General features: G+C 43.4%; 1 protein-coding gene across 3 annotated transcripts; it reads left to right on the top strand.

Moving 5' to 3' along the window:
- The first annotated feature begins 3223 nt into the window (after positions 1–3223).
- Positions 3224–19314, top strand: STK25 (serine/threonine kinase 25). 3 transcript variants are annotated; one of them, XM_083613851.1, is made up of 12 exons: positions 3224–3414; positions 4328–4439; positions 9021–9251; positions 10406–10462; positions 10890–10998; positions 11799–11956; positions 13188–13373; positions 13621–13766; positions 14295–14409; positions 15359–15430; positions 16794–16930; positions 17624–19314. In XM_083613851.1, exons 2-12 carry the CDS (start codon positions 4410–4412, stop codon positions 17661–17663), a joined length of 1281 nt encoding a protein of 426 aa, XP_083469977.1. In that variant the 5' UTR covers positions 3224–3414; positions 4328–4409; the 3' UTR covers positions 17664–19314. The 3 variants fall into 3 exon arrangements, with proteins under 3 accessions (XP_083469977.1, XP_083469979.1, XP_083469978.1); XM_083613853.1 differs by lacking the exons at positions 3224–3414; positions 4328–4439 and adding an exon at positions 6185–6432; XM_083613852.1 differs by lacking the exons at positions 3224–3414; positions 4328–4439 and adding an exon at positions 6645–6807.
- The last annotated feature ends 145 nt before the right edge of the window (positions 19315–19459 follow it).

Genomic DNA, 19459 nt, shown 5'->3' with positions numbered 1-19459 from the left:
TATATGTAGACTATCAATAGTCTACCTCTGATACAAAGAGCACCGCACAATATTTAAGTATGAGCCATACCTAGCTCTTTAGGGTTTGGGTTTATTTTTAATCTGGTAATTTCTGTAAGAATAGAGTTTCAGTACAACCAAAGGGCAAAAATTTGTTGTACTGTGCGTGGGAAGCTAATGCATTGCCACAGCAACCACTTCAAGCAATTTTTAGCTTCGCCAACCAGAAATTATGAGGTCAGGCTTCATAGTTGGAGTCTGGAAGATGAAGAACTAATTATTTAATTTGCTTCTCAATTTGTCTTTTTAACCACAAAGAGCTGCACAAATTTTTAGTTATTTCATTAATAATAATAATAATAATAATAATAATAATAATAATAATAATAGAATTATAGAGTAGAGTTGGAAGGGACCCAAGGGTCATCCAGTCCAACTCCCTGCAATGCAGGAATCTCAGCTAAAGCACCTGTGACAATGGCCACCCAACCTCTGGGTTTGAGTCCCACCTTCCAGAACAGGAGAAAAGAACTTTGTTCCATCTTCCATGTGAACAATAAATAAACCTATCGCTCACAGAATCATAGAACCAATGCATTGTAGTTTTGGAAGGGACCCCCAAGGCACATTTTTATTTCCAGGCACAGGTTGAGCACACAAAGGTGTGCACCTTATCATCTGCACATCTGTGTGTGTGTGTGTGCAGCAAGTTCATCCCATGTTCAGTATATCTCCAACCTGTCTGAATTCTGACTTTTTGAGTGGAAACAAACATTTAGTAGGGATGTTAGGATTCTGGAAAAGCCAAGAATTCAGTAGCAAATTTGCAATTCCACCTATATCAGAATTGCACTAGAGTATAATTAAGTTCCCTGGGTGTGGCTGCTGTCACATGCAGACATCTTCTAGGAGCCACTGGTGGCTCCTGAGTGCTGCAGGGTGGGGACCAAAGGTGGACAAACTACCCTAGAAGGAGCACAACATGTCCCCCACCAGAGGTACTGCCCCTCCTAGAACCCCGTGATGTTTCCTCAGCTGTACATCCCACTGTGTTAACTGTGTCTTATTCCTAGTTGAGTGGGCATAGGACTGCAGCCTAAGGTAGCTTGCTGGCACCCATTAAATAAAGACCAAGTCCCATTAGAGTCATTAGGAAATCCTTCTGAGTAAATATACTTAATATCATACTAATAATAATATCAAGCCAGAAGTCTTCAATGTTTTCACTCTGGAAACTCCTTTAACCCAAACATACATATGGGGACTCACTCAAGCCTTTAATATATATTTTGACCAGAGTCTAGGGCTTGTTGATTAGAAGGTTGGCGGTTCGAATCCCCGCGACAGGGTGAGCTCCCGTTGTTCGGTCCCAGCTCTTGCCCACCTAGCAGTTCGAAAGCACATCAAGGGCAAGTAGATAAATAGGTACTGCTCCGGCGGGAAGGTAAACGCCTTTTCCGTGCGCTGCTCTGGTTCGCCAGAAGCGGCTTAGTCATGCTGGCCACAGGACCTGGAAGCTGTCTGTGGACAAACGCCAGCTCCCTCGGACTATAGAGCAAGATGAGCGCACAACCCCCCGAGTCTGTGACTGGACCTAACGGTCAGGGGTACCTTTACCTTTACCTTTACTGTTGGTGTCATGCAACTGGAGTTTAGTTGTGACCCAGCAATGAGTCCCAGCTCACCAGACTGAAAATGAATGAAGCTGCAATCTTATGTCTGCTTATCTGGGAATAAGCTCCATGGAACTCAATGAGACTTTCTTCTGAATAGACATGCAAGTTAGACTGCAGAAGTAACCCCAATTGTCTGGAAGTAAGTCACACTGAATTCAATAGGCCTTATTTCTGAGTAGACATGGTGAAGACAGCATGTGCCCTCTCATGGTAATTATGAAGAATGACACTCCTCTGAGTAAGATAGCACAGTCTATTGTTCTACATAAAAACTACAACACACATTTATTTTCTTGCATTTATACCCCACCTTCCTTTCACTGATCAGACCCAGACCTCAGTTTCACCAAGGTTACCCTCGCACATGTTTCTTCAAACCAATAGATCAGTTTTTAAGATCTTGGACAGTGCTCATAGATTATTCCGTGTATATTCTAGACTGGTATAACTGAAGCAGAAGTAAGTTCAAAGGCCTTTAAAGTGACCACAAGATTATCCCATATAACTCATGTAAGAGTCATGCATTTTCCATCCTTCACTTGAGCAATGTGACTTGACCCTACCCTACTTCCTTGTTTAAACTGAGGACTAGCAAGACCTGCTAAAGCTGTTTTATCTAAACCAAATTTAATGTGCAAGATCTTTATCTTTTAAGGTGATACACAATTCCATATATAAAAACAGTTCCAATACGGATGCAGACTGGGATAAAGATGTTCCCTCTCGAAGCTTCATCTTACTTGCAAATCTGATAAGCATCCCCTCTATTCCTTCATCCAAGCCATTTATAAAGAGATAAGCTGCCCTGGGCATGCTAGTAAAGTGAGGTACAAGGGCCAAAAACATTTTTTCTTTTTTAATGCAGATGACCAGGGATCAGCTGCAGTTCTGCCCAATAGTTATGTGGGAGAATTAGCTCTTATCTTGGAAGTGAGGACTCGAAACAGCTGTTGTTGGTTTTTTTTAAAAAAAATTATTTAACAAAATTTATTTACATACTGCTTACAAGAACAAAAGCAATTTTAAAACACACATAAGTACTAAAAACATGTGCCAAATCAATATGACAACATAGGCAACGTTCTACCAGCTATGAACTGCCTTATAATTGTCAAAGGAAACAACAGGTTTTTCCCTATTCTAGGCCAGTCAGGGACTTCCAGGATCTCTGTCAGAAATGTTTGCTTGAGATGCAAGTCAGCATTTGTAAGGACGAACGGAGCCGAATCGACGAAATGCTGTAGATTCACAGCTGATCCATGGTAGGTAACGGGGTTGAGGGAGCCAAGGGAAGCACTGTCACCGCACAAAGCAAAAAGCCTCGGCTAAGGGATCGTCGTGTGACATTTTGCTTTAGGCGAAAGCTGCATGATTCAGCCCCCGCGAGCAGAAGGCAGGAGGAAAGAGAGCCGGGAGCGCGCAGACCGTAGGAATGTTCACAGCAAAGCTGAACAAACTACCTTTCCCGGAAGCCCTCGCTTTCCCGGCTGCTTGTCCCGCCTTCTCCGAGTGCATGCTGGTTAAGACAGTCCCTGGCTCGGCCACTCCGTTGTGAGACGGGGCTGCAAAAACTACCCCTCCCAGCAGCCGAGGCGGCGAGGGAAGATTCCTGCGCATGGCTGTTGGCGCCCTCCTCCCTGCCTCTCCTGCAGTTGCTGTAACCGATTTGAGTATCCCGAGGTGGTTGCGCGCGGAGCCGCGATGGGTCAGCGGGGCGGGACGGACCCTCGGGGCGCAGGTGAGGCGCGGAGGACACCGGAGCGGGGCTGCTGCTCTGCGGGGAGGGAGCCAGGGCTGCTCAGAGCAAGGCTGGCGGCGGCAGCCGTTGCCATGACAGTTGTGTCTGGAGGCTGGGTGGAGCTGCTGTGCCCGGGGGCAGCAGGGGAGGGGGCAGCCTGTCCCCCCCCCCCGGGCACCTCCTAGGGGACGCACACCTTAAGGCCGGGCCGGACCTGCAAACCCACAAGCCATTGAGTCAGGATTCGCCTCTTGTGTCTTTGCAAGACCATTCATAAATTCGTAGGAAAGAGGCTCCCCCAGCACCCCACCCTTTTTACGGTCGGGGAAGACGGGGAGGGGTTGCCTTGGGAGTTGCAGCCTGTGTCGTGCTTGCTATAAAGTTATTCTGCATGGAGATAGAGGTGGACGACCTCTCGTGCTCCAGAGGGATTGGTTGGTGTAATCTGTTTAGGTTTTGCTCTCTTAAGGGGCTTGGTCACGCTGTGCAGTAAACTCCTTCGCGTGGGCTTCACTCCCAGTGGCTAAGTTGCTCTAGAAACTGTAAAATCAGTTTTGGCCACCTGTTAAGTGTGCGTTCATAAAATATGGTGATGGTGTGTCTATCCCACCTTCCCGCCAAGGAGCTCAGGGTGAGAGACCTGGATATGGGCTTACCCACCTCATCCTCACAACAACCCTGTAAAGTAGGCTAGGCAATAAGAGAAGAAAGCTGGGAGTGGAGTAACTGGGCCCAGGTTACCTGTGGCACCTAATCTGTTGTCCATGATATAAGTAGGCTAAATCTCTTTATCTCGAAGAGGGTAGGGCTGCCTGTGGAAACTATTATTTGGCATTTATGGTGCAGTGGAGTCATTTCACAGGGGCTTTACAATAATAACTGGTTGCATTTTTGTTTTTGTCTTTTTAAATAGTTTAAGTGACCCGTAGAAGAGAGCACATTTTTAACTACTGTGTAAGAAGATTGATGAATGGGTGTTGTGCTGATCTTCAGCCATGGCCCACCTGAGGGAATTTGCCAATCAGGTAAGTGAGAACTGGAGGCTGTTTTTGAATAAGCTTAGGGCTTGTCTACGCTTCCACTTGGTCAGTGCCTAGAATGCATGGGCCCAAGTAAGTTCTGCCTGTCTCTTCCTTTTTAGGGACGGGTGCAAGAGGTTTTGCCTTTGCCCCACCATTTCTTTCTGGAAAACCCACAGTTTAGCGCTAAATGAGAACAAATGGCAATCCACAGAAAACCCAATTGCTGTTTGTTCTGATTCAGTGCTAAAATGCTGCTTTTCCCAGAGGAAAGCAGTAGGGCAAACGGAAGTGTGGATGAACCCTAAATTAAACTAAAGCATACTCCCCATGAAAAAGCTATCATACTATATGAGAAATTGACTAAAAGGAAGGCATCTAAGGTCACTGTAGTGTTGAATGATTTGTCAGTTTTACTGATATCAAAATGAATCAACAGAAAGGCAATGCCTCCAAATGATACTGTGAATTTTATTTTCTTAAAATACACTACACGTTTTGGTAAAGCTTTATTCAGGAGCACTGAACAGTTTTCCATGTAGCCAAAAGGATATGTTAAGGTTATTATATTGTTTTGTAAAAAACAAAATAACAGTACCACTTTGAAGTGTTGCCTGTTTTTTGCTATTTGGTGCAGCAGCACAATTTGCTAATTGTGCCCAAGTGTGGAATTTAGTATAAGGCACCACACTTAGTATTCTTAAAATCTTCGCTTCCGTTGCATATCTGGTCTTTCTGGCTTGGTAGCCCTGGAAATCTTTTGAAGCTGAAGGAAGGGAACAGGATTTTTCTTGACTTCTCCCTATGATTACATCACCTAACTTCAGGATCTGGTAAAACATATTCTGCCTTCCTCTGCACCAGAGTAGAGGGCAGGCCAAACACAGGTAGCAGGATTATGAAGCCAGTACCAAGATCCTTCTGCTCAGCTGCATCTAGGAGGAGTTAGTGGTGTGAATGGTTGTAGCTGCTGAGAGAGAGAGAAAAGGAGGAGGAGGAGAGAGGAATGGAAGGCAAGAGTGGTGGAAGGGCCTGGAGACAAAAGGTGACAGAACAAACCCAGCAAAGAAGAGGCTGGGGAGGAGGGGCTTGAAGCAGTAACCCAACTCAGGAAAAGCAGGCAGATGAGCCAAAACTAGAGTAGAAAGAGAGTTGATGATTAAAGGGCCTGACTGAGAGGCTAGGCTTGGAAAGAGGAATTGCCCTTGAGACTGTATAAGGCAGCTCTCTGTGTTCCTAAACATTTGCATAATGACTTGTTCTCTTGAAGCACATTTGGTCATTATTAAAATGAAACATATTGTTCTACCTGGCTCCAATGTTTGTTACAGTGGTACCTTGGTTTAAGAACAGCTTAGTTTATGAACAACTTGGATTAAGAACACTGCAAACCCAGAAGTAGGTGTTTTGGTTTGTGAACTTTGCCTTGGAATAAGAACATGTTTTGCTTCCTGTTGAGTGTGTTCCATTTGTAAACCGAGTCCCTTGCTGCTATGGGAAAGCACACTTTGGTTTAAGAATGGACTTCTGGAACGGATTAAGTTTGTAAACCAAGGTTTACAACTGTATGTGGCAAGGATGAGAGGTCAGTAGCCAAGGAGTATATTTGAGGGAAAGCAGCTGAGCAGTGTTGAGACCTGAGAGACAGGCAGGAAGGACCACTGAGGTCACTACTGAAGGCATAATTTTTCAAGGTTCTTGTTTCTATTATTCTGTGATCAGGATACATTCTTTGGGTGATTCATCCAATTTGTTGGCTTGGCTGCATCGTGCTGCATCCTCATAAGTGACCTATTTGACGAGTCTTTATTTGCCTGCTGTTTTTCTTAACAGATCATAACAATTTCCTAGGATTCCTTCTCTGACGTCTTTTCTCTAGCTCATGAGATCTTGGCTTACTTCAGCCTTCCCCAAGCTGGTGCTCTGCAGATGTTTTGTACTACAACTGCCATCAATCCCAGCCTGCCCAGTTGTCCAAGATAACTGGAAGGTTGAGGATGTATGGTTTATTTCCTCTCAGTCTCTTGTGCTCTAGCTCTCTCCTGCCCCCCCTGTTGCTCACATTTCACTTCACTAAATTGCCAGCAGGCATTCTTTCAGAGGCCTGTGCTGTTTGGGTGTTGCTATGGAGACAGGAGGATGTTTGGTTGCCCTCTTCTGTTCTGTTGACTGAGAACCCTATTAGAGTGGGGCTGAACTCAAAGCATGAGGCCTGCTCATACTTTGAGCCCGTCCTTGAGTAGGAGAGGTTGTTTATCTCCCATACCCCGTCCAAAGGTTTCTTAATGGCATCTTATCAGTTTAATTACTAAAGATAAGAGGCCGTTGCCTTTGCCTCAGATTGAAATCTTGGGAAGAAGGGGAACTGAAACAGGTGTGGTCCTTTTTGATGACAGATTTATAAGCGAGTCTGTACTATTTCTTCCCTAAGCAGCGCATGTGTACACACACACACACACACACACACACACACACACACACAGTGTGGAAAATCCATTAACAGGGACAGCTTGTAATCCGTGCTTCAAAAAACAATTCTGCACTGAAAAAAAGTTACACCGGTATAAGCTAGTTTTCATCTTTGGTGTAATTACATTATTTTTTTTCCATCAAAGGTACTCCTAAGCACCGTTTACTAGAGCTTATCTTGGTTATAGGGCAGAGAAGATAGGTGCTGGGGTGGGCATGACATTGAAGCCTCTCCCCAACTTTTCTAGTATTCTTGTGGTGTCTGAGGGAAACCCTGGAGAAATCGCAACCCTTCCTAACTGTCACTGTGGGGTGAGGCTTCTCAGATTGACTGTGGCTCACCCTCATTGTCTTTGTGATGGGGCAGCTTTGTGTATATGTTTTGGAAATGAAATCCTCTCACCAACTTTCTGGTATTTTTGCTGCTGTCATCCCATATCAGGTAACCCTAACAAATTTATGATGGTATAAGCTTTTGTGGGCTGGAGTCCACTTCATCAGATCACTTCCACACTTATGCCATAAGAAATTTATGAGACATTTAGGTTGTGCAGAACTTGTGTTGTTTTTGCTATAGCAGGCTAACACAGCTACCCCTCTGGATGTTATGAATGCTAAGTTATTTTTAGCTCTTCTGTTCAGTGTTTTCTAACCCTAACAGGAACCATGGTAATGTGGTTCAGTGTTATCTCCACGTTGCAGAGAGATACTAGCTTGCTTAAGGTTACCTAGCTGAGTGTGTGGATTAGGCAGTATTTGAAGCAGGCTCTTCCTGGTTCATGATTCATTCTTGGATCCCTTTGACGCACTAGATACAGATGTACAGGCACACTCTGTAATAGTTTGATAGCGCTGGATTGTATATCTAAATGACTGTCTTGTTTCCAGTACCTGTCTTTTGACATTTCAGATGTTGGAAGCTGACCGTATTTCAGTGGTTGCAAAAGCTTCAGGTCACTTTAAGGCTCAGGCTCATAGTGCAAGAATGATGATCAATATGTGTGTGCGTGGGGGGTGAGGCCTACTAAATTCCTAAAGTCTTGTTGGTACCACAGTGGAAACCCATTTCAGCAGATCTTAATTATATTCCAGTGCAATTCTGATATAGGTGGAATTGCAAATTCGCTACTGAATTCTGGGCTTTTCCAGAATCTTAACATCCCTACTAAATATTTTTTTCCACTCAGAAAGTCAGAATTCAGACAGGTTGGAGATATACTGAACATGGGACCAACTTGCTGCACATACACAGAGGTGCAGATGATAAGACTTTAGGGTACTTCTATCATGAATAACCCTTGTGTCATGTTGGGAAGGGCATGGCTTTGGTGTTGGCCTGTCAGGTACACTAGGGCAGCAGTTCTAAGCAAGTCTACTAGGAGCAATTTCTAATGAACTCACTAGGACATTTTTCATGATGGAATGAGTTTAAGAATGAAGAAAAACCCTGCTCAGTCAGATTAAACAACCAGACCACCGAGCCTGGAATCCTATACAAGAAGTGGTCAAGCAGCAGCTTTCAGGAAGCCCACAAGCAAGTGCTGAAGGGACTAACCATATTCTGTTGTCACCACTTCCTAGTAACTGGCATTGGGAGACACATTGCCCCATGAACATGAAGGTTCTGTCCAGCTATTACTTTAGTTCATAGTTTTATCCTCCATTAACTAATCTACTCTTTTAAAGCCATCAGAGCTAGTGGCGATCACAAAGCCTTGTGTTAGTGAATGCCATAAGTTAGCGATGTATTGTGTGAAGAAGTTATCTGTTTTTACTGTCTTAAATGTTTATACAGTAACTTTTATTTTATTTGGTGATCCTCAGTTGTCCTAGTATGGCAAAAAGAGCGAAATTTATCTATTTCCACATCATACATACATTTTTGGGCTGAGCTCCTGTTGCCTTTGTAATGAGAAGTGAGCCTTATGCTAGATGATAGAATGGCTCTAACAGATGAATCATTAAATCCCTGCTATTTATGATGATTATGTTTATGAATTACCCACCCTTAACCCTAAGGTCCCAGGGCAGGTTGACATAAAGTGCTACAGATTATTTTTTTGACTAGCTCTCTCTTCTTCTCTTCACCCATCACCCCATTTATTCCTACTGACTCAGCACTCTCGGGTTGATCCAGAGGAACTGTTCACAAAGCTGGAGAGGATCGGTAAAGGCTCATTTGGGGAAGTGTACAAAGGAATTGACAACCGTACCAAGGAAGTGGTAGCTATCAAGATAATTGACCTAGAGGAGGCAGAGGATGAGATTGAAGACATCCAGCAGGAGATAACGGTGCTCAGTCAGTGTGACAGTCCCTACATCACCCGCTATTACGGTTCCTACTTGAAGGTAACTGAAGCTACCAGGGCAAGCTGCATCACAGTGCTTGTGGGACAAGCTACTAGCAAACATGACTGCAATTTGTGTACTTAAACAAGGGAAATGGGTTTAGTTCACCCACTGAATCCATTTCTCCTCCCCCCCCCCACCACCATAAAGAGTTCTCAGTGAGTCTTGTGGCTGGGACATTAGTGTGCAGGAGTGAACATGGTAAGAGGACTTCATCTTTGGAGGCTTCTCTCCTTGGTGCAATCAGAAATGCTTAACTAAAAATTCTTACAACTGGCATGTATTTAGTGACTTAGAAAATTTGACTAATCTAAGTAAAATTCAAACTCCAAGAATTAAAGAGAAAACCCCTTCCTTGCTTATGAGTTGCACTTTATTAGTGTTGTCATGAGTTTGAGGATGCCAGAGTGTCATGATAATCAGCTGTTAGCAAGATAAAGAAGCAAGCTACAACATTGGGCAATCTCAATACTTGCTAGTATTGCAGTTGGGACATAAGAGTCCTGCTGGATCAGACCAATGGCCCATCAAGTCCAGCATTCTGTTTTCGCAATGCCAGCCAGATTTTTATGGGAAGCCTGCAAGCAGGACACAAGTGTAATAGCACTCTCCTGCTCCCGAGCAACCGGTTCTGAGGCATACTTTCTCTGATACTGGAGGGTAGAATATAGCTGTCATGACTAGTTGTCATCGATCACATTTGAATTATTTCCCACTCAACTTTTTACAACATGTAAGTAGCAGTGTAATGGAGAAAGCTGGGCCAGAACCATTCACCCTGCCCTGCCACTCTTCTCAGGGTATTATTATTATTATTGTTATCATCATCATTATTATTTATTATATAGAAAAGGTTTTATGTCTTTTCACCACAACAATCTACAGGCTGAAACGGAACAGTCCACCAAAAGCTGTAGCTTCTGATTACTCATATAATTCAACTCTGAGAATAACAAAAAATATCACTAGATATGTCTAGATAATGTGGATCATGATGCTGCCAAGCATTTCAGGTCTCATTGTGACATGCGAAAACTGAATGAGGAATACAGGGCTGACGTGTTTCTTCTGCTGTTTTTAAGGCAAAACCCAGAGTGGCCTTAATATTGAAATGACTGTCACTGCTTTCACACAACACCTTGTCTAATTTACAGGGCACCAAGCTTTGGATAATCATGGAGTACTTGGGAGGTGGCTCAGCACTGGATCTAGTGAGTACCTTTTTGTCATTCAGTTCAGATACCTTGACAAGATTCAGCCTGGAACATCGAATTAAAAGTAATTCCACATTGGTTTCATGAAGTACTATCTCAAATCCACATTCAGAACTGCCACACCCGGTAGACTCCCCATATCATTCAACAAAATACATTTGTGCCAAGTGGTTATGAATGAACAGCTCAATACTTAATCAGTAATCAGAGCCCAGCTTGGAGGTGCTCTCTGATCCCGCTTTAGTTCATGTACAAGTTCATGTGTGCATAACTGCATTCTTCTTTCCTCTTTCTCTCTGATCTCCATGCAAATGGTTGTTCCTGACATCTAAAGTTTGTTAAGCATGGAAGATTGAGGGACTTCGGTTTGAATGTATTAAATGTACCTCACTCCTTTACCGTCATTCCTACACTTCTCCTGTAGCTCAAGCCTGGACCTTTGGAGGAGACCTACATTGCCACCATTCTCCGAGAAATTCTAAAGGGTTTGGACTATCTTCACTCTGAGAGGAAAATCCACAGAGACATCAAAGGTCAGGCTTGCAAAATACACATCTTTGTTTTTTTCCTATCAGTTCTCTTATGAGGCAATTGAAACCACACATACTTGCTTTCACCAACAATCTCAGGTGTCTGTTGTAGAATCCCCCCCCCCCATTTGTATTTCTGTGATCATTCCTTAAATCGAGAAGTATGAATTCTGACAGTAATTTGTGCACTTATCAGAATAGTCTGAAGACTATCAGGACCACTAAGGCGGATTTAGTTCTATAGCCAGGCCTGAAGTCAGACTGAGAAGGGTCTCAGGTGCAGAACAGATGATGGGAATTACACTTCCGTATGCAGAGGGCTACAGGTTCCCCACCTGTGTCTAGATAGTAGGTATCCTCCAGGACTGCCTGCAGCTGCTCTGCCACTACTTTCTCCAGTAACTTGGCTATAAAGGGTGGACTTCTTGAGGAGTGGCTGTACCATTAAGATATAGAAAAGGGAAGTAAAGCTGGAGAGCGGGTTAAGAATTGAGAACAAGGTAGGGGTTAAACAAGCTTTGGTAGTTCATACAGGGTGAGAATATAACCCTTCTGCCCTATTTGCAAAGCCATAAGGGATTGGGCCTAGCAGTAGCAGGGAGGATCGAGCCAGTTTTCGGGATGTTCTGCCTTCCTTTATGCAGTTGCTAAGGCACCATTACTTTCTTCCCCTGTACTAAACCCGGAATTAACACAAAACATGTTTACGGGGGCTTCAGAAAGGCACCATTTCTTACTGCAAGATAATTTATTGTATTCCCCTTTGATTCAGCTGCCTTTATTATTATTTTTTCTATGAACAGCTGCTAACGTGCTACTTTCAGAGCAAGGCGATGTGAAACTAGCTGACTTTGGTGTGGCTGGCCAACTAACAGATACCCAAATCAAGAGGAATACCTTTGTTGGGACTCCTTTTTGGATGGCACCTGAAGTCATCAAGCAGTCAGCCTATGACTTCAAGGTGAGCTGAGAGGAGCAGGTGAAAGCCTACTTGAACCCTAGCTCATCATTTAGAATGCATGTTACATTGTCTCCTTATCCTGTGTTCTGCCTACGTTAGAAAGAGGTGCATATAGGTGGGTAAAGTTTGCATGTGCTTCCGAGTCTTGCTATACACATCATTGGCCACTTAGTGCCCCCTTCAGTTTTCTAGTGAAGGATGTGCTTTCTAGGGGTGCATGTATGTTTATGCACACATTTGCACAACTTTAAAGAAATCTGTTCAATGGGTTCTCCTAACCTTCTGGATCAGATTTGGGGAGGGCACTGGGTGCATGTGGGGGGAGGAGAGGTGGGTAAGTGCTGTTGTGCAATCAGGAATCCTTGTGCTAAGAGAATGTGTTAGTTGGATCCCATCCTAAAAGTCCAATTCATGATTAGAAATGCAGCCTGCTTTGACAGTGAAAAATACCCAGAACTATGGTGCAATCCATTAGGTTTAAAGATGTATTTAAACAATCAATAATATGTATTTTTTTAAGACTTCGTACCTGCCTTTCACTACAAGATCCCAGGACAGGTTACAACAATATAATACACAGTGACAAAGAAACAAAGAAACTGTTTTGCTTCAACTGGTATTATCATAATTCCCTATATAATTTATATAATTTAAATGCTTGCTATTCACAAGTTGTGATCAGAGCTTAACTGCACACCCTGTAAAGACAGCCACTTTTGTATTAGAAAATGAAGAGCACAAAAAACTTCTTGCACTTTGCAAGATTTCAAATCTAAGAGATAGTTAGCTTAATTATAGGACTGCTTAATAAAAGATAAAAAGAGAGATTTTAAATACATGTTTAGTCTCCATGTCTTATTGCTGTCCAACCTACAGCAGTCTGATCTTCTGGATTATCTTGTAAATCGTAGGCTTAGTAAAAATGTTTTGCTCAGACACACCTATTCAAGAACTTCTAAATCTGTGTCAACCAGAAATAACTTTACCTTAGATGCCGTTTCATTTTAGACATATGGATCAAGGAGACACCCACATGATAAGCACACAGGTTGTCACTCACTCAATCACATACAGAAGTCGGGTAATTATGGGAGGCAAGTGAATGATTTGAGTCTCTGGAGGAGTCCCCTTTTCCTGTGAATCAGCATCAAAGCTCAAGTCAATGAGTGTTGGCTTCTCTGTGCCATGGTAACACTTGAGTGTTCACAGATCGTTCTCATTTTTCTTCCAGGCAGATATTTGGTCCCTTGGAATTACTGCTATTGAACTGGCAAAGGGAGAGCCTCCAAACTCTGACCTGCATCCTATGCGAGTTCTCTTCCTGATTCCCAAGAATAACCCCCCGACGCTGGAGGGACACCACAGTAAGCCCTTTAAGGAATTTGTGGAAGCCTGCCTTAACAAGGACCCCAGATTTGTAAGTGTTGCTCCAGCCTCTTCTCATAAGCAGAGCCTGAGTGTCAGGTCAGAAAACCTGGCAGCTGCTAGGTAGCAGAGCTCTGAAATGCTTGTCTTTGGAAATGAGCCCACCCATAGGAATGTGCAGAGTAGGCCTTAGTCCTGTTCAAATTGAAAAGACTCCTTGGAAAGTGGCAGTGGTAGCTGTCCACCTTTATGGTCTGGTCCCTGCCAGCTAAAACACCTTGTCTCTTGTATTTGTGCAGAGACCCACTGCAAAGGAATTGCTAAAGCACAAGTTTATCACACGTTACACCAAGAAAACATCATTTCTCATGGAGCTCATTGACCGGTACAAACGCTGGAAGTCAGAGGGGCATGGTGAGGATTCAAGCTCAGATGACTCTGACATGTATGTATGTTTCCATTTTATTTTAAAAACATTTGTAACCTGCTTAATATTTTTTAAAACTCTGAGACATTTGTCCTACTTTGAAATCTTTCATTTCTTCCCCTTTCTCTGCACCCGAATAATCAGGGTGTGATTGCTCACTGAGAAAAGTTTCTGCAGATTTTGTATTTGTACCGATAAAGCCTGTAAGGTGGACCAGTAAGATTTTATGTAGCTTGTTGAGAAGTACAGACGGGCACAAAAAGCAACGTACGATTTGTCATGCTGGCTGCTTCCAGTCTTTAAATAATTGCATGGTGACATGGAATATAGGAATACCCAGTTCTGGGCTATGAGTTTGGTATCTATTGGTACCAAGTACATTCTAGCCCCTTGATAATGGTTGGAAAATGCAAACACTGAGTTTGTGTTTAAGTAAGATTAAGCTGGAAAAGCCTGCCGTTGGGGAAGCCCTGCCCCTGCAAATCTTGGCACTCCTCTACCCAGTGTTCTTTGAATGAAATGCACTCTCACCCCTCTTGTTTCTAGTGATGGAGATGCAGATGAAAGAGATCAAGGGCCAATCTGGACTTTCCCACCAACCATTCGTCCCAATTCCTTGAACAAGCTGCACAAAGGGATGTCTCATCATGGGTCCCAAAAGGTCAGTGTGGTGTCCATTACCACTGGGGAGCAGAGCCCTGAGCCAGCAGTGGTCACTCTGAGGGACTGAGCAGCCAGTGTGCGGGAATTGTAGTGTTTCTCCCATTAACCCTGATACTGTCAGAGCAGAACATATCTTGCTTTAGATTTTGAAGTCTGCCTGTTCTGCTCTGGTTTTTTGTTAACTCATGGAAGATTCCATTTAATGCAGTGGAGCTAGAATGGAGGTGAGGTTTGGGAAACTTTTTTTGGACTGGTGGACCAGATCATTATCTGTCCCCACCCGATTGACAGATGAGTTGTCCCTCCTACCTATCCAAGTTCCTTGTGCAGTGCTTCCTAACCACCCAGTAACCAGCTGGTTTCTAGGTGCTTGGGAACTGTAACGCACAAAGCTTTGCCAGCTGCCAAATGCAAAGTATAGGGAAATTGCGAGAAATACGGTTGGCAAAGCTGCTTTCTGTAGAGATTGGCTGTGTGATTGAGTTCCCCACCCAAGCTGTGCCTCTACTTGCCCCACACCTGAAGTCACATCTGATGTCAGGCATGGGGCAGCTGGGCATGGTTTGAGGAAAATGGCATTGTTAAGACACATTGGGACCTGTAGCAGGCCAAATTTGGCCCATCCCTGATAAAGGAAGTTTGCTACAAATAGCAAACCTGCTGTTAGTTGCTGCTGCAAAATGGTGTAACACCATACTCTTTGCATACAGGTTGCTACTCCTGCTTGTGCCATTTATCTGCCTTAGGCTTCTCCTAGGGTCCATGTAGGAGCTGCAGCACAAACTGGAAGATTCTTAACGGATGCTATATCTACTTTGTTTTTTACTGCTCCTGCTCGTGACGGTAGATTTATGTCGCTTGTCAAAGCAAAGCATTTTCATAGACAGGTTGAAAGAACTGTTCAGAGTCATATTCAATAGCATCCTTCTTCTCCCTCCTCCTGTTAGCCTGCTGAGCCTATCAAGCGGCAACCACGGTCTCAGTGTCTCTCTACTCTTGTACGTCCTGTCTTCGGAGAGGTGAGGTGGCAGGGTCTGAATTTCCCCCAGTTATTATCTGTAACATATGAAGTGTTTCTCTGAGGATGTTGGGTTAGAATAATGAGTAGGAGCTGACAACCAAGTGATGGTAAGAAATGAGACCTTTCACACTTGTATGGTGATTATTAGAATTACCGGTAATCTTTTGCCCTGTTCTGCATCCTTATGATGTGGGAGGCAGCTTGAACTCTGCAAAAGAGGTTGATCCCTGGATTATGAGCCAGGATCTGTGAGGACAGCTCAAAGCCACTTAATTTGCACAGCTGATGAAGGGGAGAGTTATTGAACCAGACACATGTTAGGTGGTATAAGAGAACAATATATGGTACAGTGAGTAGGGATCAGATAGGAAGTAATATGTACACAGGGCCAGAGTACTCTAAAGAAGGACATGACTGCAAAACATGCACACCTTGCTATAATGGATAGAGTTGTCCTCTGGCTTTCTGGTCTAAATTTGGTAAAATTGGGTCAGCAATTATGTAGCTGCGTGTATTAAGAAAGCAATGTGTTGTTTAGCTGGAGTTGCAAGCTTCCCAGGGACACTGGGCATCACATAGGGAGTGAAGCAACTGGGTGCAGTATAGTGCTGGGTGGTTGATTGCATACTCTTGCCAACAGCCACAAGGCTGTTGGGGAGATTTAGTTCCATATATATGGCTTTAGGAACAGGGTGCAAATTTCCTGATATCTAGTGTGCTTAGTTATTACAGCAGTGGCCCGCTCCAGTGAGCCTCGTCCAGCTCCGAATCATTATGTGTCACTTGAGTTTGTCACTTACTGTAGCTTTAGGCAATTTTTACAACTAGGCAACATTGTTGTTGCTGCAGCTGATTAATTCTGTATTCTGCTTGTTCAAGGTACTGTTTAAATTTGGCACCATTACCAGCCATCAGCAATAGCATGCTAATCGAAACTGTCTTAGGCACCAATAGAGACCTTTCTGAGTTTCCCTCCTACAGGAGCTAAGTTGCAACTTTGTGTGTCCACTCAGCCTTGTCTAAAAGATTTCTGTGATGGGTGGTTGTATGTGTTTTGGGGAATCAGACCTATGCTCCGATAGGGGAAAGGCTGTTTGTGTGAGAGGTTATTCCTGTTTATTCCCCATTTCTGCCTCAAGCCCCTCCCACCTATGGAATGCAGCCTCCAAAGTTTGAATTCAGCCCTTGGCATGAAAGAGGTTCTCCACCCCTGTACTACTACGGCCTTCGGGGCTGTGGAACTGGCCCATATTCTAAAGATGCCTATTGTACTTCTTTATACAGCAAATGTTTTTGCCTCCCATGAAAATTGGCATTAAGGATTTTGTGCTGCTACTTAGAGCTTTCTAATGTCTTGGCAGCTCAAAGACAAGCACAAGCACACTGGAGGCAACGTGGGAGCCATGGAGGAACTGGAGAATGCCTTTAGCTTAGCTGAGGAGTCTTGTCCAGGAATCTCTGACAAACTAATTGCACACATGGTAGAGCGAGTGCAAAGGTAAAAGTTCTGAGTGTTGTTAATGTGACTATTTTTGGTGAGGATATGGGCTAGAATAAGAGAAGCCAATCCTACACCTTGCCCCTGTACACCTTTCTCTAGTGCTGCTGTTCTTAGTTTGGGCCCAAGATATAGCTGTTTGCTTAGGACCACATACTCTGCCCTAGGCAACTGTCTAGCATTCTGGTGCTTTGATTGGTGGTTGTGTGGAATGATGAAATCTAAATTATTATTATTAACAACAACTGTATTTTGCTACTGTCCTTCACCATAAGGTCCCAGGTTAGGTTACATCTACAGAAGCACAATACAGGCAATGGCTGATTTACATGTGTCCAGTTGATTTGTGTAAGACAGCGACCCAGAAGTGACTGGAAAAAGGGCAGGGTTTATGCATGCTCCACCATCGCATGCCATGACCTGGAACACAACCCCCACGCAAACTGAGGGTTGTCTGTACAATAAAAACTTAACCCTCAAAATACAGTTATTCTGGGCCTATTAATTTGTTAGCACGTGGCCTGGGGCAAACATCTGCATCACCTGCCCATTAAATTAGGACAGATGAGTTTTTTACAAGGTTGCTATTCCTTGTTTATGCTTGAATTTGAAGAAAGTTGGTGTGAGGCTGACAGCAAGAATTTACTATGAATAAGCCTGATGCACATCCATTGTTCGTTCTCTCTCCCTCAGGTTCTCACACAGCAGGAACCACCTGACTTCAGCACGCTGAGGCATCATCTTTGTTACTCATTGAAAGGAGGGTGACTTTTCCCACCCCAGCTCCATAAGAACTGCATATTGAATCCATCGCCATCTGCTGTTGGATGTTAACATTGTGCTATGGATTCCCAGACATTTCAGAGCCTTTGTGTGTGTTTCATGACCACCCTGGATGGGATTTACAACACAAATGAACATGGACTACTTTGCAGAGCCCTAGGAGGGTAATTTCTACAGTGTACTTCATGGAGGTTTTTAATTATATCCCAATTTCTCTCAGGTCAGACCTTGTTTCAAAGCAAAAATCCTGACTGCTGGAAAATGGAAATTCAGATAAACACATTCCAAAAGGGAAAAGGTGGGACTGTGTAGCTCCCTGCTTTGGCAAGAGGTATGTGTGAACATTGTTCATCAGCAAGGAGGGATTATCACTACCCAGTTAGGTGGGCATATGCTGGTGCTACTCAACAAGATTTTTGCTTAGGGTTTCTCAACTATTAGAACAAGAAGATTGGCCTAACAGTTGCTGAGACAGGTGAAGCTTGCCTTCTCCTTCTCCTGTCTGTCTACTTGCTCCTTTTGTGAGGTAGGTTTGACTGCTGCTTGCATTCTGCACTTAGCCCATGTTTCACCAGCAGCAGCTTGGAAAAGATGTGCTCCTACTCAATCAAGGCCTTTTGCTGCTACTTACTATCTTGAGTGTGAACACTCAGTATCATGGATACATTCATATCCAATTCAAATAGTTTATCAAGAGTATTATGCACTTGCTAAAGAGGGAGAGAAGCTAAATGCTTAACTACACCTACAGTGTAAAAGGATTGTGGTATATGTCTTCAAACTTCATGGAAGTTTGCTGTTCTCTGAAATGTGACTGCAATTCAGTTAAATTTAAATAACATGTGTGGTGCCAACAGCTGGAGGAAGTTCTAGGTGATGTTTCTAAAACTTATCCTGTCTCTTCTGAACTGTTCATTCTGTTGTGGACCTGAACAGTACTTCTGCCCAATTTATTTATGGCCATTATCTCTGATTCTGGCTGAGAAGTAGCCTATAAATACCACAAGTATTTCAGACTTCCAACTAGTTCTTCCTCTTCAAGAAATGAAGGTCTAAAGTAGTCACACAAATTGACAGTAGTCATATTGAAAAGAGTCACTTCCTAAATGTGTAAAACCATTTAGTCATTGACAGTGGTATGGATCTATTCTTTTGATAGAGTTCAGGGGTGGAGGTGGAATTGCCTATTCTACATACCCTTGCAAGTAATGTTAGGGGGAAAGTAATGGAAATGCTCTTTTCTTGGTATTCATACTTTATGCTAGAACCGTGTCTTCAGAGCTGCAGTTGCTGCATTCTCAGTTTTGCTCATGGATAGCTGAGTTGAGAACATGGGCAGGAATATGAAGAATCCATTTTCCTTTACCATTATCCTCCAGGACTGCTTACGAAACATATGGGAATGATGTAGAAAGGAAAACAGGAAGCTGTGAAGCTGCTACTTTGTGCTGTTCATGAAAGGTACCTTGCATTTAACTCACAATAAATCACCAGTAAAGCTCTCACAGTGTCTCTAGTATTCAAAACAACAATGTCTTAGTTTTTCAAATGAGCAGTGAGAGGGATCTGCCACTTTCAATAAAACTAACTTGTCAAGTAAATGCTGACTATATGGTTATTTATGCATTGCTAGAAACTCCAAAGCTGGACTGGAGTTACTCCAGGGGAGTAAGGACTATTTTCCGTCTGATCTAATGCAGTGTGGGATTTCAGTTGTGCTACTGAAGGGCCAGGGTTGTTTTGCTA

Source organism: Podarcis filfolensis (assembly GCF_964270895.1).
Source record: "Podarcis filfolensis genome assembly, chromosome: 5".
Classification (NCBI taxonomy): domain Eukaryota; kingdom Metazoa; phylum Chordata; class Lepidosauria; order Squamata; family Lacertidae; genus Podarcis; species Podarcis filfolensis.
This window is presented reverse-complemented; position numbering and strand designations above follow the sequence as displayed.